This window comes from Sander lucioperca, chromosome 1 (genome assembly GCF_008315115.2).
Source record: "Sander lucioperca isolate FBNREF2018 chromosome 1, SLUC_FBN_1.2, whole genome shotgun sequence".
Taxonomy (NCBI): domain Eukaryota; kingdom Metazoa; phylum Chordata; class Actinopteri; order Perciformes; family Percidae; genus Sander; species Sander lucioperca.
This window is the reverse complement of record NC_050173.1, coordinates 11,803,916-11,824,154: the sequence shown is the minus strand read 5'-3', so window position 1 is coordinate 11,824,154 and position 20,239 is coordinate 11,803,916. Positions and strand designations below refer to the sequence as shown.

At 43.9% G+C, this 20,239-nt stretch overlaps 2 protein-coding genes across 3 annotated transcripts in view; both read left to right on the top strand.

Moving 5' to 3' along the window:
• Nucleotides 1-6,878, top strand: part of atp2a2b (ATPase sarcoplasmic/endoplasmic reticulum Ca2+ transporting 2b) — a 38,993-nt gene extending 32,115 nt beyond the window's left edge. Inside the window, exon 24 of the transcript XR_004896509.1 lies at nucleotides 6,841-6,878. The gene's annotated coding sequence lies outside the window, so the exon portion shown is untranslated. The remainder of the gene's footprint in view (nucleotides 1-6,840) is intronic.
• The window catches only part of bcr (BCR activator of RhoGEF and GTPase), an 86,508-nt gene continuing 67,054 nt past the window's right edge, over nucleotides 786-20,239 (top strand). For both annotated transcript variants that reach the window (XR_004101266.2, XM_031278019.2), the window contains exon 1: nucleotides 786-3,286. Coding sequence is in view for 1 of the 2 variants with exons in the window: in XM_031278019.2 (XP_031133879.1) it covers nucleotides 1,666-3,286 (1,621 nt within the window). In the remaining variant the exon portion in view is untranslated. The remainder of the gene's footprint in view (nucleotides 3,287-20,239) is intronic.

Genomic DNA, 20,239 nt, shown 5'->3' with positions numbered 1-20,239 from the left:
ATATGTAAAAAGATGATCATTATTGATAACTTAATAATGGTTGTACATGCATTACTGAGGTTGTGGTTTCAGGTAAATAAAACAATATAGTATTTGAATTGTGTCATTTTGCATTCTTGCATGGCCAATGTGATGTTCCAGTTTGACACAATTACAGTCATGTATAGGATTAAAAACATCCATACCACTGGGTTAACAGTTTTGCAAAGACCTACACTGACATTGTTTAGGTGGAGAAGTCGGCGTGAAAACTAGAAAAAAAAATCCGACATACATATATTACTCCACTGAGTGGCAGTGTTGGGTTAAAGATTAACAGCACTCCTACATGTTCTTTAACACCTGCTTGACAGGTACAGCCACTAGCTTTTTAAAGGGAACCCAGAAGGAGTAATATGCTGAGTTTATTCTTATTAATAATTGTTAATAAAAACTGTAGGATCGGGAGAGGCTGTAGCTGACTGGTTCCTAAAACATTTTGAAGGATGTTAAAATATGTGGTTATACTGTATGATCTGTAGGCTTTATAGCTGCCTGAATGTGTGACAGGACAAACCAGCAATTATGCAGTAGCCTACAGTAAAGAATAGAGCCCTATGTGCCAGGATATGCCAGAATAATTAGACCTACAGGCTGCATGCAGAAGACTTTTAAAACGTAACATATGAAAATAAGTTTGAACAGAACATTTCATATCCAGAAAGTAAACCTGGAATAATAGGATGTGAGTGCTGCCTGCATCCTTGCTCTGTCTCTTTAACCAGCGGGCTCTCAGTCACTCTGGTCCCTCCCATTCTTGCAGCCCTCCAGTGTTGCTGGCCTGAGATGGGAGCGCACACAGCGGCGGCACCATCACGGCCGAAAAAACGGGATAAACCTGGAAAAGAGCAGAAAAAAAACCAATACCACATAGGTACCGTGGAAAAAATGGGATAACGAAACAATTATTTTACTTAAACCGGGTCACACCGTTTGATCGCGTCCTCTGAACAACTCAGATGTTGTCTTCGCTTGTGTTTTGCGCTTTTTATCCTTTCTCCTTGAGCGCTGCTGGTACAAAGGCGCTTGGTCTGGAGCAGCACCTGGGAATATGGCCATATGAATGGGCAAGAGCGAACGGACCTGCTGCCACGGACGGACCCCGATTGGTAAACACAGACAGTGAGTAAACCAAGCAGGATTAGAACACATTTCTTCTTTTTTTATCTTCCCCGGGAGCCAGATCCCAGTGTCACCCCGCGAGGACAGATGCTGTCATTGTGTCGAGGCTGAGATTTAAAAAAAAAATAAATAAAAAAAATCTTCTGAAAGTGTCCTTTCCTGGAATAATGCATGAGAAAGACAAGCGCTATTGCCGCCTTTTATTCCTTTTTATGCCTCACACATTCCCAGCTATTCCTGTGGCTGAGCAGCCGGGTTCTCTTGTTCAGAATGGGATGTATTGTTGCATCTGCGCAGCCCACGACAAGTGTCAGCAATTAGACTGTGTGTGTTTCTGAACGGGTTACCCAAACACTGTCACTGCTTTCTAACTGTAATTGGCCATTGTTGTCGATAAGGACTCTGTCGCGAACTGGACTAAAAAAGGACTAACGGTGCGCCCTTGGCTTCATTCACCTAGTGTGTGTGAGCCGGGGTCGGTCACAGAAGTAAATTAGGCACAATATGGTGGAGCCGGTGGGATTCACCGAGGCGTGGAAAGCGCAATTCCCGGAGTCCGAGCCCCCCAAAATGGAGCTGCGATCGGTCGGAGGCATCGAGCAGGAGCTGGAGAGGTGCAAAGCGTCCATCCGGCGCCTGGAGCAGGAGGTGAACAAGGAGCGCTTCCGCATGATCTACCTGCAGACCCTCCTGGCCAAAGAGAGGAAGAGCTACGACAAGCAACGGTGGGGCTTCAGGAAGACGCCACTGAACGAGGGGATGGATCCTGCGGCCACACAAGGTGCGGAGTGCCAGTCCCAGCAGCCGCACATGCAGGAGACTGGTGGAGTTGGAATAGTAGGGGTAGTTGGTGGAGGGTATGCTGGTGGGGATAGGAGCCGTTATCAGCCTCTTGGAGATGGAGCCGGAAGGTCCAAACCCAGGCCTCCACCAGCCAGGAAGTCAGCCTCCCACGGAGACGGCCTGGAGTCAGCCTTTGAGGTACCCCAGCAGGCTGAGTCCATGTCTTGTGACAACCTAGATGGCCTCTCGCCATCCAAGCAGAGAGGGGGCATCTCTGTCTCCCCTCGCAGACTCAACCTTCCGCCCCCAGACAAGGAACTGGCACTGCCCTCTGACCCCAAGGACAAGTTGGGGATGGGACTTGGCGTGGCAGCTCTTAGATCCAACTTTGAGAGGATCAAACGGGCCAACTCTCATTCTGCGGGGGATGTAGCAAAGGGCCAGGAGAAGCAGCTGCCGCCGCCACCACCGCCCTTCTACTCTAACATGGAATTCCACCACGAGAGAGGTCTGATCAGGGTCAACGACCGTGACGTCTCTGACAAGATCAGCTCCCTGGGCAGCCAGGCCATGCAGATGGAACGAAAGAGATCTCTTCACTCCCTCCCAGGTAACCTGGCAACGGTGGCAGGGGAGCTGCGCGCCAGGCCTGTGTACAGAGGCCGGTCCACTGAGAGCACCTGTGGCTATGATGCAGAATATGAAGACGGGGAACCCAACCAGCGACATCCAGGGAGGGCCAATGGTGGCAAACCTCCGCCTCCTCCTTGGCAGCCCTCTGAGTTCCAGGCCTACTCCAGTGTTTATGTTGGTGGGGTGATGATGGGTGAAGGTGGCGGTGGAGACGGGAGAGGCGGCGGTGGAAGTGGTAGTGGAGTCACAATGAGAGACCTTGGGGGAGGTGATGACCACCTCCTGACCTGGCCGCGCCGTTCCTACTCCCCAGGGAGTTTTGAGGATGTCGGCGGAGGCGGTGGAGGCTACACGCCGGACTGCAGCTCCAACGAGAACCTGACGTCCAGCGAGGAGGACTTCTCCTCAGGTCAGTCCAGCCACGTCTCACCCAGTCCTACCACGGCCTTCCGCCGGCCCTTTAGAGAGAAGAGCCGCTCGCCGTCCCAAAACTCCCAGAACTCCCAGCACTCCTTTGACAGCAGCAGCCCTCCGACGCCGCAGTCCCAGAAGCGTCACCACCGGCAGCAGGGAGGCCACGTGGTCATGTCTGAAGCCACTATTGTGAGCGTTCGCAAGACCGGTCAAATCTGGCCACCTGCTGCCCATCATGACCTCGTGCCCCATGGTAGAACATCCCATGACAACAGTTTCCATGGAGACCACCTAGGTGAGTGTTTGCTGCTGTCTCTAATCTTTGTTTTGGTTGAGAGCGGGTTGGGCTGGATTGCAAAGGACATCTCAGCGCCCCCGCCCCCCCACACACAAAAGCTGAGTATGGCTGGTTGTGTGTGGAGGAATGAAAAGTGAATGAATACCTGAGTGAATGAGTGTAATTTAGTCATGTGTTAGCATCTATTATTTTTGCATTTTTAGCCTCTTCTTCATGTCTTTCCTCATAAAACCACAAAGCAGCCAAATGTTGACGTCATTGATAGGATGTGTGTGCAGTGCACGCAAACGCGCAATACTGTGTGTTCTCTGGAAGGCCTTGCGTGGGAGACAGACTAAAGATCCATCTCTGCTTATTCCTGGAATGTCAGTCGGGTGGGTGAACAATAAATGTGGTCAGTCTGGGTTGAAGCTGCAGGTCTAGCCCTTCTCAGACGACTCCTGAGGCTCTGAGTATGGAATTCCAATTACAGGTGTCTCTTTCTGCCTGAAACGTGACAGAGTAGAAGACAATTCCCTGAACATCAAGCTGCAACTCTTCACCAGCTTTTAGCACAGAGCAGGACAAAAGAAATCCACTCTCCAAACAATTACGTGCAGTATCCCTAACCACTTCATTGCAGCCTTTGAGCTATGGCACCTGTAATAGAACAGCAGAGCAGATAGATGTGCAGCCTGGAGCGAACTGGGCAGTGGCTGACTTGGCTGTCACAATCAAGCCCATCAACAGTGGAGTTTGTTGCTCAAAGAAGCACATTAGTAGTTGCTTAGCTTACTGTAATTCCTCAGTAAAGTTTCCATTGCAGAGGCTGTGCCAGCTCACAAGAAGTGAAAACAAACACTGCCCGGGTGGTTTAAATATTGTGGAGGTGCGGTTAGCAGCAGTTGTGCACATTTTGCTTGTTGTCTCTCTCTGGGTTTCTGGTGTTGAAGTGAGTAGTGTTTCACCATAGCCTATATTGTAACAGATTTGGGACTGGCGCCCTGCTGGACCAGACAGGCAGCCAGGTGCAGGCATCACACGCCCGATCCAGTGCCAGGGTGAACCGGAAAGAGGGGAAGAGGTAGTCAGATAGATAGCGAAAGAGAGAGAGTGAACTGGAGTATTCAATGGGGGACTGAGAATACTTAAAGAGAAAGGGAGAATCAAAGTGTTTAAGCTGAAAAGAAGATGCCCACTGTACGCGTACAATAAAGTTATAGCTAATTTAAATGATTTGAAGGCTAAATATAACTGTTTTGCTGTTGTAATATGTGATACAGCACATATCAGGACATTACTGTCACCATTCTGGGTAGCATTACTGTCTGAAACTCCGCCGCTCATTGCCTAAATATCCTGAACAGAGAACAGGTCTCTGTGTATCTATTATTCATTTATTTGAATAGAACCACTGACACAGTGGCCCTGGTGGAATCAACTAAAATGTTTTTTCCAGACAGGAATGCGATCATCAAACTACAGGATCACATCCTGTTTGGAAAACCTTCTCAGACATATTTGCAGTGAAAGTGAAAGACATCTTCCCTTTGAATTCCCATTCTCTCTCTGGTGAAAACTGAAAGGCAAACATTCGTAGCTCTTAACAGCAATTAAGATTATGAAAAGTTAGCAGATAGCGAGTCCCTGGAAAATGGCTTGCTAATTCTCTCAGCTGCTATGTTTAGGATTATCGCTGCACTGTCTGCTCTCTTTGTTTTAACATCTTTTCCACAACAATGAGCCCTGTGGGGAGTTAGGCGAGCTGGAAGAGCAGGGACAGAGATAGAGGATGGAGGGGGGCGTTGCAGACAGCGATGCATTTAGTGGGATAATCTGGTATTTGAGCATAAGAAGTAAAAAATGTTGGTTAGACACCCTGCAGAGTGGTTTTGTTTTCTGGTTGGGCTTTAAGCTGAGGGCAGACAGGCTTGATGTTGACGGCGAAGGTGATGACAACGATGAATATTGCATCATTTTGGGCCCCCGGCGGGGTGTAGTTTCAGCCAACCACAACAGAGAGAGGATAGTAAGGGAAGGAAGAGTGTGTTTTTGGTGGGCGGCTGATGATAATCATGAAGAGTGGGACAGTGTTGGGAGGAAGACTGAGGGAGGGAGAGTGCAAGGCAGAGCTGTCGTTTCTCGCTTCATTGGTCAGGGATGCGTGGGCTGCAGAGAGGCACAGATGGGAAGAACTCTCCCGTTGCGTAACAGAGACACAGACCCTGGCTCACACACACACACACACACACACACACACACACACACACACACACACTGACACACACGCTTGATGTTCACTCTTATACCTTGAGGCTGCTTTGCCTTCAGCAATAGGTGTGCATGTTACATATGTGTTGTTCAGACCGGGTCGTAGAGGAAGGATGCTTCCTGCCAGTGGTTGACCTGAGTCTGGAGACGCCACTCTTACACCATCTGCCAGAGCAGTTCTGATCTATAGTGATTAGTTCTTTTCTCTTCTCTGCATGCCAACAACAGTAGTAATTGCCTCATGGTGTGTTTTGTTTATTTAATGTTGGTGGGGGGGGGGTTTCAGGATGAAAAGTTTCCATGCTTAGCAGAGACAAGCATGTCTTTGTAGCTCCGACAGAAATCCAAACGAGTGAAAGATTAAAATAGAGACGTCTCCCTTGAGTGTCATTCAGTGGGAAAGCGGAGACGCTTGGCAAGTTAAAGCTAGGCTCTTGAAAAAAAAAAATAGCAAAACATGTTTGGAGGCACAACTGCCAACTTTTCATTTTTGAACTGAACAAACCCCAAACGTGTTATGCAATGTTACGTCAAGCATTCGTGCCGAGTTAGACTGAGTGACAAGTTTCTTTTACATCGCCATGACATTTTTTAACCTGCAAGTAAACTGCTGCGAAAGTGACGAAACTCTCATTAAATAAAGAACATTACAGTTGAAAGCAACAGAGCAATCCAAATGTTTCTCACATGCAGGACTGCAGTTAAAGGTAGGAGGTATATCTGATTTGTGGAAAGATGGATTAAGGTAAAAACCAAATCCCACACATATTACCCGCTGAAAGTTTCAGTGAGGTCAGTTCATTGAAGAAAGGGAGCTTTCACTACCTTCTGTAATGAAATGGGTGGTAACTATTTCTCCATACGCTGTTTTCCAATGATTCATTTTGAAGGGAAATCTGCCTCTAAACCAGGGAATACCTGTGGCTTTGTGTCTCTGAGGGCGGGGATGCCAAAGCAGGACAGACCTGAGAAAGCTTCAATGGTTGTATTGTCCACAACCTCCACCTCCCTCAGCTGGGGCCTGTCGGTGGTTATAGTGTGTGTGTGTGTGTGTGTGTGTGTGTGTGTGTGTGTTGGAAAGGAAAAAGCACAGTCACTGAGAAAAGAAAATGGCTCGGTGTCACTGAGGTACATTTGCAGATCAAATCCAATGATGTCATGCTAAATATATTTGTGACTACAAACATGCACTCACGCTTACTCCCTACTGTAGGAAATTGAGCGTGTTGCTTGTGTGTGTATGTTTGTCTCAGCAACAAGCGGGCGAACAGTGGAGGAGACGGTCTGTGGCAGGCTGGCAGCTGTGTGTGTGTGTGTGTGTGTGTGTGTGTGTGTGTGTTCTTCTCTGAGCCTTGTGTATGTGTATGTGCAGGTGTTGCACATATTTCAATGTGCGTGTGTGTGTGTGTGTGTGTGTGTGTGTGTGTGTGTGTGGGTGGGGGGGGTCAGAAGATGAAAGGAATGATGGGTAAGATATGGCTCACAAGACACTGAGAGAGATTTTGTTAGTGGTACCTCTGGCCAAGCCCACATGCTGTACAGTAGTCCGCCGTGGCACAGTGACCCCCTTTTCACACTGAGGAAGGGGGAGTGACTGTAGCTCTTAAAACGGCTTGTTCAGTCTGTGCTGTTGAGTGAGCTTGGCAGTGAAAGCCTCCGTTACCTCAGTCGGCACACAGGAGCTGCAGGCTCACAGTCAGGCCCTCAGTGGTGGAGAGGAGAGAAGAGAAGCATGGGAGGATAAAAAGAAGAGGTGGAGGGAGGGGGGAAAGCGGATCTGCCTCTTTTGCCAGCTGGGTGCTCAGCTCAGCCTTTCATTAGGCTGGTGCAACCTGCTCGGACCAAGTATGGCGTCACAAAACGGCCCCTTTGTTCCTGTTGCTGTGATCAGTTATGGAGGAAGAAAACTTCCTTTCTGAGAAAAAGCAAAAAGCCTGTGAACTCATTCAAGACACTAACTCATTCAGAGTTTGTGCACAATGTGCAATATGTAGTGCTTTTTTGCAGCATGCTTGGTATGACATATCATCATGCTTCCAGCAACAACACTCTTCAATGTAACAATATAAACACTATAAAATACAACTTTTAAGTGATCAAATAAAAACACAAGATTCAATCAGTATTCTATGTACAATGCAATCATGTCTTTTTTTTTGCATCCCATGATGTCCAGCCTGGCGCTGAGGCTGGCATGGCGATGTTCGCTTGGCAGCGGACAGATGGGTGGAGCTGCTTTCGGAGGGTTTTCGGACATTCAAGCTAACCTTTGGGTGATGGGAAGCAGATTGGATGATCATCCCTGGACTCTGCAGACAGACTTGTAAATACAAACACACATGAACACAAACTCCCAGCCCTCCAAAGGGTAAACACTCTTCCCTGCTTCTGTTTATTTTCCTCCTTTTTGTGTGTGTGCTTGTATACTTCCTATGCCAAGCATCCAGACACAATCTTTCCTCTAGTATCTGACAGCTCTTGGAACAAAAAGAAGAAAAAAAAGAAACTTGGAAAGTCCCTTACATAAATTCTGGTGACTCTTTTCGCCCCATGTGTAGCTGCTTACTCTTTTGAACATCAGCCATCTTGGCTCCCAGTAACATGGTCACTGAGCTTGTCATCTGGATTAGACAGTGCAGGGAAACTGTGCTAGTTTGCGTCCGCCGCTAACCATTCACCACAGGCCACAGTAGTGGTTGCTTGCTGGTGTGTGTTTTCTGGTTTTCTACATACTCTATATCCTAGCTTAGTTTGGGCCGTTAATCGTAGCCAGCTCTCTAAGGGACCGGGTTAAGTTTGGGGGGTGGAATGGAAAGAAAGACTTGGTTTATGGTCTCTGGTTGAGACCACAAGGCAATGTGGCGTCTATGAAGACCCAAAAGGCCTTTTAGAGAGAACTTGTCCAGATTTACCCGTGCTCGAGTACAGAAATTAAAGGACCGTTCCTCCTATTTTACATGTCAAAGTCAGTATGCTAGTCACAGGGAGTACAACACAACCTGTGAAAACAGTTGGATAATTTCCTTGTGGCTCTGGAGGAGCTCTGTCAAGGCTAAGAAAATTACTCAAGTCATGTCACTTAAATATCCTATGTTACAAACTGTAGGTGTGGGTTTAAAAGACCTGGATGTTAACCAGTCAGTCATTGCATCATGGGAAGTTTAGGATCCAGTGTTTTTGTATCTCTGCTTCTCTTTTCTTAATCGGTTTCTTGTGAGTCCCCCAACTTTGTGCAATTCTAAATTGCTGGGTTGCTCTTTTAACACCAAAAATATAATATAAAACATAAAATATAGTACATATTACTGATGTCTGATTGAAAACGTATGTTTAACAAAACACGTCTTGACAGGCTTTTGACAGATGTATTTTCAGACGTTATCCGAGCCCTTAGGGCTGATAAAAAGTACTGCAGAAATGCATCAAAATGTACTTAAAGAGGCAAGTGTATAGAAAAGATGCAAGAAGTAGGCTCCACATTGCAAACTTGTCACACACACACGTGTACAATTGAAAGCCAATTGATACTCCCCTCTGGATTAGACGGCAACATAAACCTGTCTATTCATGCAAACATGTAAGCCTTAATCTCCACTCTTTAGTCTGGGAATTAGAAACTGGCTAACAATCAGATTAACCATTTCTCCTCGTATAACACAGCTCACACCACGCTGCACTCATTACAGCACTAATTCATGTTGTCCTATATATTACAGTTGGGATTATCAAAGATGTGTGATTGGTGGTTTGTGTTTAGACATTTAGACTGATTCCTCCTGCACTACAGTGTGTAAATATTCCTGGCTTTTAGAAAATGAACGTATCCAATGGAGCTTTGCTTCTATTTAGTGAGGCATTCTCTTTCTTATTTTCCACCTTATTTCTTCCCTAAACCTTTTCTATTTCACTTTATTATCTCCTCTTATCTCCATCTCATCCTACCTTTTCCCATTTCCTCTTCTTTCCCTCCATCTACGCTCCATTCAAACAGCTGCTTCTGGTTTCCTTTTGCTTGGGGCCAATTAGAGGTGCATCACTTTTCCGTCTTTGTTTCCGCAGGTTTTCCACCAAGCAAAGGGCCGGGGGTGGGGGGGAGCAGGGAGAGATCAAAGTCACGACCCCCCCTGCAGGAGCAAGCAGGCTCTCTCTGTAATTGTCCAATAGGGGTTTAACTGACGAATGCCTATAAAACAACACAATCAATGCCAAATGTCAGCAGCCGGCCTCCTTGTTGCAGAACAGTATAGACCTGCCTAGTGTATTCCCCCTGCGCCTTAGAGCCTTTTTGTTTGCTCTCTTTTCCTCCAGCTATTTCTTTAGGTCTGCATTTCTTTCTTCCGTCTGCCTGTCCATTATGATCTCCTTGCACACACGTATGTCCAATTTGTTCAGCTTAAATGTGCGCATGTGTAGACGGACGGTAAAAGCTCACGATTCTAAGGAAAACAGGTTTACTTGTCTTTAATGGAGTTAACCTCGGCTTACTGTCAGTGCTAAGGATGGTCTCAGGATCACTAAGGGTTAAGATATAGGATGTAGCATTCCCCGTCCTTTGCTTCTTGAAGGTCCTCAAAGTCCTTGATATCGAGAGCTTCATGGATGCATCAATCCGATTATTATTTTTGCCATATATTGTTCAGCAGATTTTGTAGATGCTAATTATTAGTGACATTCTTTTGAATGTATCCTGGCTTCTAGAAAACAAGCAGAGAAGTTCATATCCAAGTCCAGCTGGGCACAAATGCAGGACATAATCCTGACGAAGCCCTTGTTGGTCAATACATTGGCTCGTTAAATACTTGGCGGCTTGTAACATCGAGTGTGGGGACTACCTCCCTTTGCTAGAAGAGAAGCACATGAGTCATCAGTGCACTCCTGCAGGGACAGAAAACCTCCTGGAGTAGTTTCCATAGCAAAGCTGAAAGGCCGGAGAAGAGGGAGGAAGTGCTTCAGACCTTATTAGCTTTTTGTTGTAGCTGCAGATGATGAAGAGCTACAGGATGAGACACCTTGTCCTGTGTCCTGTCTGGCAGAGAGGCCCGACAGGACACATGCACGCACATACTCTCTTTCAGACTCAATAACACAAGCATGCATGCAGACAAACTGTATTTAAGTCTCTGGGTCATTGAATTGAATCTGAATCCAGTATGGAATCCGCTTTTCAAATTCCAATCCTTTCAAATCCCTTATCGCATCCACTTTGCTTTCAACATTTGTAAGCAACTGAAGTTGAAAAATAACTTAACTTCAAAAATGTAATTCAGACTTCCTGAATAGGCAGGAACAACACTGATTTGCCACTAGCTAATAATAAAATATGAACAAGAAGAGACTAAAGATTCGATAGGATATTCATTAGCCTCAACACACATGCACACACACACACACACACACACACACACACACACACACACACACACACACACACACACACAGTACTAGTTACAGCCAGCCAGTCCTCCATCTCTCTCTCTCTCTCTCTCTCTCTCTCTCTCTCACTTTCTTGTTCTGTAAGTGTGTGTGTCCCTCTCTCTTTCCTCAGGCTTTCTATTATTGGACTGTGTTTGCACTGGGCAGCTTGATGGGTTTGCTCAATAAATTGCACTTGTTTTGGACTGCCGGGGCTATGGGGCGATGGGGTGTGTGTTTTAGGTTTTGTCAGGCAAACCTGAGCGAGTGAGTTGGAGAAAGACACAGAGGGAGAGACGTTTTAAGAGAGAAACGTGGAATGAGGCAGCTATGCTATAAAAATAACACATTATCAAATAAGTGAGTGTTGCAGCTGGCTACTGCCATGGACCAGAACCAGTGGGAAGAAGAACCATAATGTTAAAAATGATTTAACCTAATATTTCAGTTCAACCATTTGTTTACGAGGGGAAAATCTATATTTTGTCGCTCCTCAGTACATGTCTGCACTTTTTGTTGGGTTGAAAGAAAAGTGTTTTTGTTGCCTGGTTCACTTTTTTTTTTTAAATGACAAAAAGATAATGAGTAATTAATAAATTATGTCACAACTAGGGTTGGGTACCGAAATGCGATGCCAATAGGGCACCGGTTCCGATGTAAACGGTAGTAACGAGACCGAATAAGAACGAACATTTCGGTGCCTGACTTTTTTTTTTTTTCAGAAGCATCGCTGCACGGGACGCTACGTTACTGTTAGCTAATAGCTGGATTAACACAATTGTTATAAATGCTGACAGCTTACGTTAAGCGGTGTAAAGTGTGACTGTATTTCCCTGTAGAGGATTCCAACACCGGGACGTAACTGTCTGTAGCTGCCGTTGTTTGAAAAACAACACACACTTGAAACTCGCCAGCCTTGTGGTGCATTTTAAGTTATTGTAACATACCCTTTTCCCATCTGGTGCTTGTTTTTGTCGTTTACCAGCAATTTACTGGTGAAATAAGTTATTGTTATAAGTTATTATTACATTATTAATCAATCATTTAATTTTTACCATATGGCCTTAGCAATAAACAAGCCATTCTTTAATGTCGCCAACTGTTTTATGCTCCTTTTTTTATATTTTATATTATATACATTATAAATATATTATGTATATTTCGGTTCAGGCACCGTTTAGGCACCGGCACCGATTTAAAAGTATCGTTTTACCACCGGTATTGGAAAAAAACCCAAACGATACCCAACCCTAGTCACAACACAACTTACTGTCACAAAGATTTCCTCTTACAAAGTCGTGAAAATGACGTCAGTGGGTAATTCATGTTGAGTCTTCTCGTAGACATGGTACATATGACTCCATACGAAGGCACCGATGGATGCATATATATTCCGAATAGATACTGTAGATGCTGTTTGGAGGATGGGTGCACAGATGGAGGGAGGAGGCAGGAGTGGAAGAGAAAGACACTGACTTTGCTGTGGTCCGATGGATTTTGAGGAAGAGCAGAATCTGTCCTGTCTCAACAGACATTTGTTAAATGTCAAAAAACATGAAGGGAAAAAAATGTTTACCAGATGGGAAGACAAGTTTGATTCCCATTATGCTTTCTCTGACTCTGGCTCCTCTTATTTTGTGTTGTTTGTTGAGCCGCTAGTTGCAGAGGGACTGGATAACTGGAGGCTCCTGGGGAAGATCAGATTTCATGTCGTGATCTGCCTCCCTCCCCTTCCTCCAGCTCTTCCCTGAATGCCCTTCGGTAATCTCCTTCCTTCTGTGATATCTCTTTTATTTCACTTAATGTCCCTTTCTCTATCCCCCTGACCATTTCTCTCTCTCTTTTTGCCTGCCTCTTTCACTCAGTGCTATTCCGCCTGGAGCACACTATGCAATATAAAGGCTGATTTTAAGCCCAATTTGGCTAACTGATTTTCAAGTTTGTGGAGAGGCAGCTCTTCACCAGTCGGTAGACATAGGGGTTTTGAAGAAGAAGCAATCATGGGTATGTTGAAGGTGTTTCCATTATAACGACTGATTTTGAGATCAATCTGAATGTGATCCTGAGCAGGTCGACAAAAATGTGAATGGAAATCACTCATCTCTGTCGTTAAACGTGTGATGCCGAGTCTTTTCACAGTCAGTCGGATTTTAAAAGCCTTTTCTGCGCTGCTGTATTGTCCCTTTCTGTCTTTCTGTTTCAGTCCATTGTTAGTGCTCTTTTTTTCTTCTGACAGGCGGCAGAATTCATGCCAGCAGCTCTCGGCCTGATTCTCCTCCTACGTACCTACCCGGGAGCATAAGTGGAGACGAGAAATCCAACTCTCTGGCATTTCCAGCTCAACCTGTGCCCCCAGCCGAACACTTAATACACATATTTTCAGGTTAAAGATAATTTACATAACTTCAGAATGATGCAGAGGCTCAACGCGGCTTAACAGCCACTCTGGATAGTTTCTCTCCGAGTTATGCAATCTGTAAGTCTTCAACAGAAACCTTGTGCAAATAACCCTGACTGCAAGAAAACAAAGCCATACTGAAGGCGTGTGATGTTTGCTCTGGAGCTGATACCCCATCTTAGATGTGGGCAACTTGGGCAATTGGACTTAAACATAAGCTCTTATGTTATTAACACATCAAAAGTGAGACCAGTAGCATTATGGGGAAAAAACTTTGACACTCTGGTGTGTAAAATGTCAAAAAACTCACCAGCTGACTGGAACTTTGTTCACTTGACATGACTTGAATATTTCTCTGTGTTAAAAGAACAGAATGTTGTGACAGAGCTGCTTGTGAATGTAGGAGAAGGAGAATATGAAGTGATTCCTCATGTGCTGCTTTGTTGTGGGATTTTGAGCATCCTCCATGGCGTCCACATGGTCAAAACAGTCTAATTTTACGGCGCTTTTTTCTGTTTTCTTCTCCCTTCTCTCATTCCTTGTCAGCTCTTTGCTCTTTCTTTCTCTCTGTTTTCCTTTTCTTTTTCTCTCTGAGTGCTCCAGTTTTTTTTACATATCTTCCTGTCATTGTCACTGCAGCTCTCTCTCATTTGGCCCACTTTATAGACCTATAAATGGCAGAGTGTGCTCAGGGCAAAAGCGGTTGTGTGAGATTGGTTCGGAGTGACAACTCAAGAAGTATTTTCACCGTCACATCTTTAAGGAGAATGCACAGTAGCTTGCCTTGTTGTGTGTGTGTGTGTGTGTGTGTGTCTTTTCTGTCTAACAGTATAAAGCCAAAGGAAAGTTTTAGACATTAAACGTCAAACTGTAGCAGTCGGTGTCCTTGCCTGTACCCACCAAATGAATACACAAAAAATGCAAATACAGGTATTTAGAAACAAACTCACCATCTCATACACATGTAGAGCTGAATACTTACCCACTAATTGATTTTGATAAAAGGGCATGATTGCTCGCATGCACGCACCACTCTGCCTCCCACCTAATCCCTTTCTCTGTCATCCATTATTGATGCTGCGTAGCCCACTTGTTGCAAAACTAGAAACTGACTGTTGTAACACAGGGTGTCATATTCCCCACTCCCCACCCAGTAGCCAGCTTACTGTGTCTACACACCGTCATTCACACAAAGGAACATGCACATACTCACTCTAACATGCACATGTCTGCACACTTACACACACTCTAGCCTGATGGGTAAACTGATAACTACAGTATAATGAATAAGGTTGGTAGTATGCTTGATGTTGGATTTAGCTAGTAAATACTGTCGCCCCTTTAGCAGATAATGAACAGTATATGCAGCAGTGTAAATAGCACTAGCGCTTGGCTGTATCGCAGTCATGTGGCTCCATCTGTCAGAACAAATTTAGGTTTATCACCCATCATGTGAAACAGAGTGCAAATATCTAATTGACTAGAAGATAGAAACAACAAACATAAAAAAAAAAAAAAAAAAATCTAAATCATTACAATACTGTGCTGCTTTTTGTCAGTTTCAGGTTTTATTTCCTTTATCTGATTTGAATGATTTGACGTTTCTGTTTGTGCAAAAATGAAATAGGCTTTTCTGCATTGGAGGGTAGTTTCTGATTCAATTTATTATTGGACACCCACAGTGAGAATTTTTGATTGGACAGCCTCTAATTCTAATTAAACATCTAGGACAAAAATGGGAATAATGTCTTGATTGGTCGTCCACAGAAACACCACAGTCACTGTTTGAATGTCCTCCTCAGAGGGATAAAGAGCAACCGCAGTGCTGTGACAAATGATTGACATGGTGTCCCCTGCCACCTCTCTGCAGTGGATTGGACGGTGGCCAGAGGACAAGGTGTCTCAAGGAATCCCTGTGTCACCTAAGAAGCTTTGTCACACACACAAAGATAAAACACACTGCAGATAACCTCGCACCCAGTACTATTTACTATAGACACACACTTCCTCCGGCTTTAGGCCTTGTCATTGGATCTTGACTGAAACGAAAAGAAGACACTGCTCTTTAGGTGTGTTCCCTGGAAGCACTAACACACTAGTTCTTTGAAAGCTTCTTCTCTCGTGTTACTGGCTACAGAGCGATGCCACTCCCTGCTGTGGATGTGTGTCTGTCTGTTAATGTGTGGGCACATATGTGTTCTTGTATTTATTGTGTGTGTATAAGTGCTTTTCTCAGACTGCCTTGAGTGTGACCTCGTATTGAAAACAGAAAATGATCTATACGAGGACCTGTGGTGCCGACAGTCTGCTCTCTGGGCCAGAGCAAAGTGGAATAATTGTATTACTGTTGTACCACGCCAAGAAATATTCATAACTCTGTCAATGACTTAAGCGAGGACGCCCATCAGAAGACCTCTATGAACCTTTCAGCAGAAGATGGCTGAACTCTTGTCTGTGTGAGATGATGGTAACGTTAGGCAGCCATGTGTTCGGTCACTGACTGAAACTGCCCTTTACTTAGACAAGCTTTCAATTTGCTGAAGTCTTATTTTCAAGAGGCAATTTTCTGCAACTGAACAAAGCACGCCAGCAAGCAGAGTCACATCCAACTAGACCGTTTCTTTTGTTTTGGTAGTTGGAAATGGAAGAAAAAGATCCACACATTCCCTCCTGGGCTTGGAGCAATAGTGCAATAAGTGTATTTGTGCTGGTTGTTTAACACAAGCACATAAAAATGGCATCCAGCTACCTGCAATATTTCCTTTGTCTCCTGAAGAGTGAAGGCTTCCAGAAAACCAAACAGATGGCACACCATGTGAGGAGACGCAGTGCTCCACACAGTGGAAACTTCCAGTGTTCTACACTGACGCAATTAGCTGTAATGAATTGAATCAGCCCGCCAAGGTAGAGATGGCTTCAAGTGAAAAACACAACACAGAGAGAATCAGATTCTCCTCTGGCAGACACATCATGGCATCTTGCTTCAAGGCCTCTGTTCTTTAACAGGGACAAACAGATGTGTTAGTTTTACGAAAGTGTGTTTAGATGAGAGCTCAAGTGAAATTTTGGATCAGAACGTGTGTGTGTCGGTGTGTGTGCGACCGCCCAACAGCTGCATGCAGGCAGGCAGCTGTGCTATTATACTGGTGAATCCACACAGGTGTCCCCCTGTCTCACTCACTCTGTGAAAACAGGAGCCTGGTGACCAATAATTATATAGTTTGTCACGTATAACTTTACTGTTGCCATAGTTACATATTGTACATAAAGTCGAGAACACAACACAATCTCAAACTGACCTCTGTTGTCTTTCCAAGAGGCCCAAATTAGCTTAAAGTCATAGTCAAATGGCAGTTAGAGCTTTTTTAGCTTCTGTAATGTGACAAGTATAATAATTATAAAAGGGATTTATTTATTTGTATACATATATGAAAGTGATTGTCTGACATTTGAGACTTTATATTTAGCATATAACAAGAGATAACTGAACAATAAACGCACAAACATGAACATTTGGAAATATGTTCTATTTCACTCTGTCTTGCAAAGCAAATTTTAGTTTTTCTAGTTTTTTCCTGTGTTGTTTGACAGTTGAGATTGACTGTCTCAAAAACTAGCAGAAACTCTAGCTTGTCCTGTTATTTGTATCCCAGATCCCTTTTGTACTCTATGGATAAAGCCTTGTTATGCACACATTTTTGAAAGTTGAAACATTTTCGCATGGACACTTCTCCCCCTCATTTTGCCCCGCATAAAGTGAATTCCGTTTGCTTGTGTCCAGTTGTGTCATTTTCTTGACTTTGTATACTATTATCGCACATTTCTAGTCTGCACCTCTTGGTGGGTTCCCTTTTCACATTATAAATATTTGAATGTAAACAGTGAGTTTGTCCGATTTAGCAGCATGGCGAAGATAACATCATGGCTAAAGCAGAAAGCTTGTAACCGGGAGATTGTTGGCAAACAAGCCCAGAAAATGCAGTGTGAACGTGTTATAGGGGAAGCTGGTCAGCCACTGGAAAAACTGCTCTGTGGTATGTGCACGTCAGGGGAAAGGAAGGGTTCTTGTTACAGTAGCTTTGATTAGGATGTATTGCCCTCCAGTCAATGCTGTTTGGCCCGCTGTCGGTTGGCCTGTCAGTCAGTCTGGTAATTGGCCAGTCACAGAAAAGCATTAACTGTCGGTCACATGTGAAGACAAGAACCAGATAGACTTATAGAGACTGAGATTAAAAAAAAGATCAAATTCATGTGTGTTTCTGCAGCTCTCCAATGTCATTCAGGACACACATGTACTGTACATATACACACAAGCTGGAAACAATTGTGATGCATGTGAAGAGGAAGTACAAAACAGCCTGGCAGCTCTGTCTCAATCACAACTAAAGTGGCATTTTTCCACAAATACTGCAGGAGAATTACATCCCTTCTCTGTCAGCCAGCTAGAGTGTTGATCATAGTTACTAAATCTCCACCGCCTGTGAGTGTGTCTGTGTGTGATAACGACTCCAAATGATTTGTGGGAGAAGAAATCTTCACAGGGCGTCTGAGAAGTCCACTGTGATATAAAAAACGTCCCAAACCTAAGAGTATATATTAGAATAATTGCCGTGTAGTTTGTTTTCTGTCATGTTAATGTTCTGTACTATTTTTGGCTAAAATTCAAAGGACAATTTAAAATGCACAGGCCTGTAATAGACAATAAAATATGAACATGTTTGTCTTGCCCTCTTTGCCTCCTGCCTAGCTGCTTCTCTGTATTTATTCTTCGGATTTCTCTCTGTCACTGTACTTTAAAATTCATGTCTCAGTGAGGCTCTTATGTAAGTGAATTAGCTGGCAATGTAACGTTTCATTTTTCATGTGCTGTGTTGGCGATCAGAGACTAGCTGGCTTATGTCATCCCTCTCTAGCTGAGGAGAAATATTTAAACATGAAGTTGAATGCAGCTGATTCTGCTATGGATCTGCAAACCTTTCTTACTTTCATTACTCCAGAATCTTCCAAAACAGAGAAATGCATCCTTGGTAATTTTTTTTTCACCAAGATGAATTCATGTGTTCCTCCTTTCGTAGTGAGTACAGTACTATTACATCTCTACTCTATATGGTGAAGGTCTATAAACAGCTTTAAGCAAAGAGTAATGTTGTTCTCCTACCTTTTCGCTGCACTAAATAAAGCATAGATACTGTAATTCAGTCAGATCTGTGCTCATGCACTCAAAAGACACATAGGTTATTGCAGAAATTCAGATACTTACAGTGGCACTTCTCAGAATGTTACTATTGAACATATTAATCCAACAGAAAACCAGATATTGTAGAGCATCCAAAGTTAAATTGAATGTAATAGTGGCTATATCCAGGTTAAAGGGTGCTAAGCTATTCAGGTGAATAGCTTGGTATTGACGGTGAGCTATTTTCTGTTGCCGTTTTAGTCCCAAGGCCAGACCTCTTGAGAAAAGGAAGCTATCTGTGAGTAAAAAGCCATTATCTTCTTTTCCCTGCGCAAAAAACAAAAGTGCCATGTCACTTTCGACTTATTTTTAACACGCTTTAAAGTGGAAGTAGTGTAGGATTTGAACGGAGATGATAAGCAAAAATTGTTAAATGCATCACTAGTGAGAGAAGGTTTTCAGTAAAATATGGTGGAAAACAAACACTCCTACTTACAAAGGCAAGTGCACTTTATTTGCTGGCTGAGTGAATTGAAATTAATTGATGTGGCAAACCTGTTAGCAAACAGTTACACATCTAGTCATTTACCTCCTGAACATTTTCACACTGCCAACATTAAAGGAAATTCCAGTATTTATTGAAGAGGTAGTTTTCTAGTTGGCTAACCAAACAGCTAGCTTGGTTAGCCGTATGGTTTCCCCGCAACATGTTCCCTATGCAGTTCGCTACAATAGCTAATCTAGAGGACTTCTTTTGGGGTTTTATTTGTTTGAACTCAGTGACAAGCATTTGGAATTATTCATGTAAAATATTCAGTTTATTTGGAAAGCTTTACGCTGTTTGTCCCTATACTGTTTTGCTGGAGTTGCTGGTGGTGGCGAGTTAGCATGACCCCACAGTTATGAAAAAAAGACCAGAATTTCCCCTTTTCAACATGGCTACTTTGCTAATGCATTTTAGTAGTTTCATTTTAATCTTGTGGAGACGTTACTTTGCTGAATTTGTGAGCCACAGACGTAAATGTTAATGTTTCAAAGTGAAAAGCAGTATTGGTGCAGCAAACATAAAACATGAGTATGACATTATTCGAGGATTTAATGACCTTCATGGGGGTAATAGCATCTGTATGGCCAATACCCACTTTGTGCATTAATGTGGATATACTTTTAAATGGGTGTTTATTATTGGTTAAGGCTGGCCGACAGCAGAAACACTTCTGCTAAAGCTTTTAAGTCAGATGTCGGCAGCACTGCTATATTTTGACACTGATGTCACAGTCACTCATTTTGTCTGTTCAAGGCTGATTCATGGATCTCAGGCGGAACATCTGACTGAGGGGACAGCAGGGGTGGGACATCACATATGAATGTGAATACATGTGTGTGTGTGTGTTACATGCATGTCTTCATCCGCGGTCGCTTGAATGAGAATGAGTATTTTTGTTCCGGTAGGGTAATTTTTAAGGCGTGGAACATCAGCTGACAGAGGAAAAGAGGGCAAAACTGATTTTTAAATAAACTCATCGGATGAGTAAGTAAGAAAAGTGCCATAAAAGGTTTGCAGTCATAAGAGCGACCGCCGCAAGAACAAGTGCTGTGAAGTATTTCTAGACTGGGACACAACATAAGCAGAGTTAATTTTGCTCTGGAGGCAAAGCCTATTAAAGCATATTTTAGACATGTGCCATTTGGTGACTCAAACGAAACAAGCCTG